Raw genomic sequence first — 1,208 nt, forward strand, 5'->3', positions numbered from 1 at the left:
TAGAGACGAGCGCTCGTCGTCGCCAGGAATCGATCTTGGTTGAAGCGCCACACCAAGCACCAAGCTCGATCGAAATGCAATGCCTCTCGACCACACTTGTAGAGGTCATCGTGGCTCCATCTATCCTCCTCACCTCGTCATGAAGCGTTGGATACGCATGGTCACCATAAACAGGCTACTGGTACATGTGCCGTTTACGTGTGGGAGTGAGTTGCTCGCGTTCATTACCAAACAGCCTCAGTCTTTTCCACGGTGCGTCCGCGCCGCTTGCCTGGGTACCTGCAGAGATGAGCACGCTCACTTGATGGATCCGAGACTCGAACGACATCGAGGATACGACCCGAACAGCGTGATTGCTGAGCTCGAGTAGGCGTAAGGGCCCTCCGTACTTGCTATGCTATAGCGATTCTAGTCAAACCAAAAAGTCTGTGCAGCCCAATGCGAGTAATACAAGGCTACATTGCTTCGGGGTCGACTATCCGGATGAACATATCCGGGTGCCGGGCGAGTGCCGTGACATCGGCCGTGATCACTGACAGTTACACAGTACTTTGCCACGAGCTTTTGAAACCGTCAAAAACGAACGGACAAGCAAGCTCGAACGCACGCCGAACTAGGGATGCGCCGTACGATCGTCGCACTCACTCTATCCGTCTCTCACTCGAATCATTTCGACAGAAAGCGTGCGGAGGTGCCTACTCCATTGACGTATGTCGCGTGCATAGGCTGCTGGTGAGCGCATGGTATATATTTTCGGTTTTAAAAGGTGCCCAGCAGCAAATGGTACAACAGTCATACTTGTGTATCAAACGAGAGGTAGCGGTCGGATCCGCGCCGAAAAGCAACCCCGTCTTCATTCACCGACGATCGAAGTCGACACATTTCGGCCGAGATTGGGGGCACGTGAAGGTGAGATCTTGAACATTACAAAACCATACAGTGCTTGGTCTGCACATGCGACTGTTGCGTGAGAGCCCTTGAGCACAAATCACAGCGCGATTGGCCACAGGCAGCACGCTGCGACAGAGTGCCTTGAAACCGCCGAGAGAAATTGAACAGACCAACATGGATTACAGGATTGCGCGAGACTATAATTACGCCCCAAAACTTTCCTGCACAGTGATCACTGTATGTTTTGCAATCGTCGATCGTCCTCCGGACCGGCGCTTCAGGCGATACACAGTTTGTGGCTAGAGCTAGAGCCGGCA

The 1,208-nt window shown here is 53.0% G+C and overlaps 1 protein-coding gene across 1 annotated transcript in view; it reads left to right on the top strand.

The window, feature by feature from the left end:
* SDRG_03645 (serine/threonine protein kinase) overlaps positions 1–376 on the top strand; it is a gene marked incomplete at its 3' end in the record, with an annotated part of 3,507 nt that extends 3,131 nt beyond the window's left edge. Inside the window, exon 2 of the mRNA XM_008609282.1 lies at positions 371–376. Within this exon, the coding sequence (XP_008607504.1) occupies positions 371–376 (6 nt within the window). The remainder of the gene's footprint in view (positions 1–370) is intronic.
* Between the last annotated feature and the right edge of the window lie 832 nt (positions 377–1,208).

This window comes from Saprolegnia diclina (assembly GCF_000281045.1).
Source record: "Saprolegnia diclina VS20 unplaced genomic scaffold supercont1.8, whole genome shotgun sequence".
Taxonomy (NCBI): Eukaryota; Oomycota; class Saprolegniomycetes; order Saprolegniales; family Saprolegniaceae; genus Saprolegnia; species Saprolegnia diclina.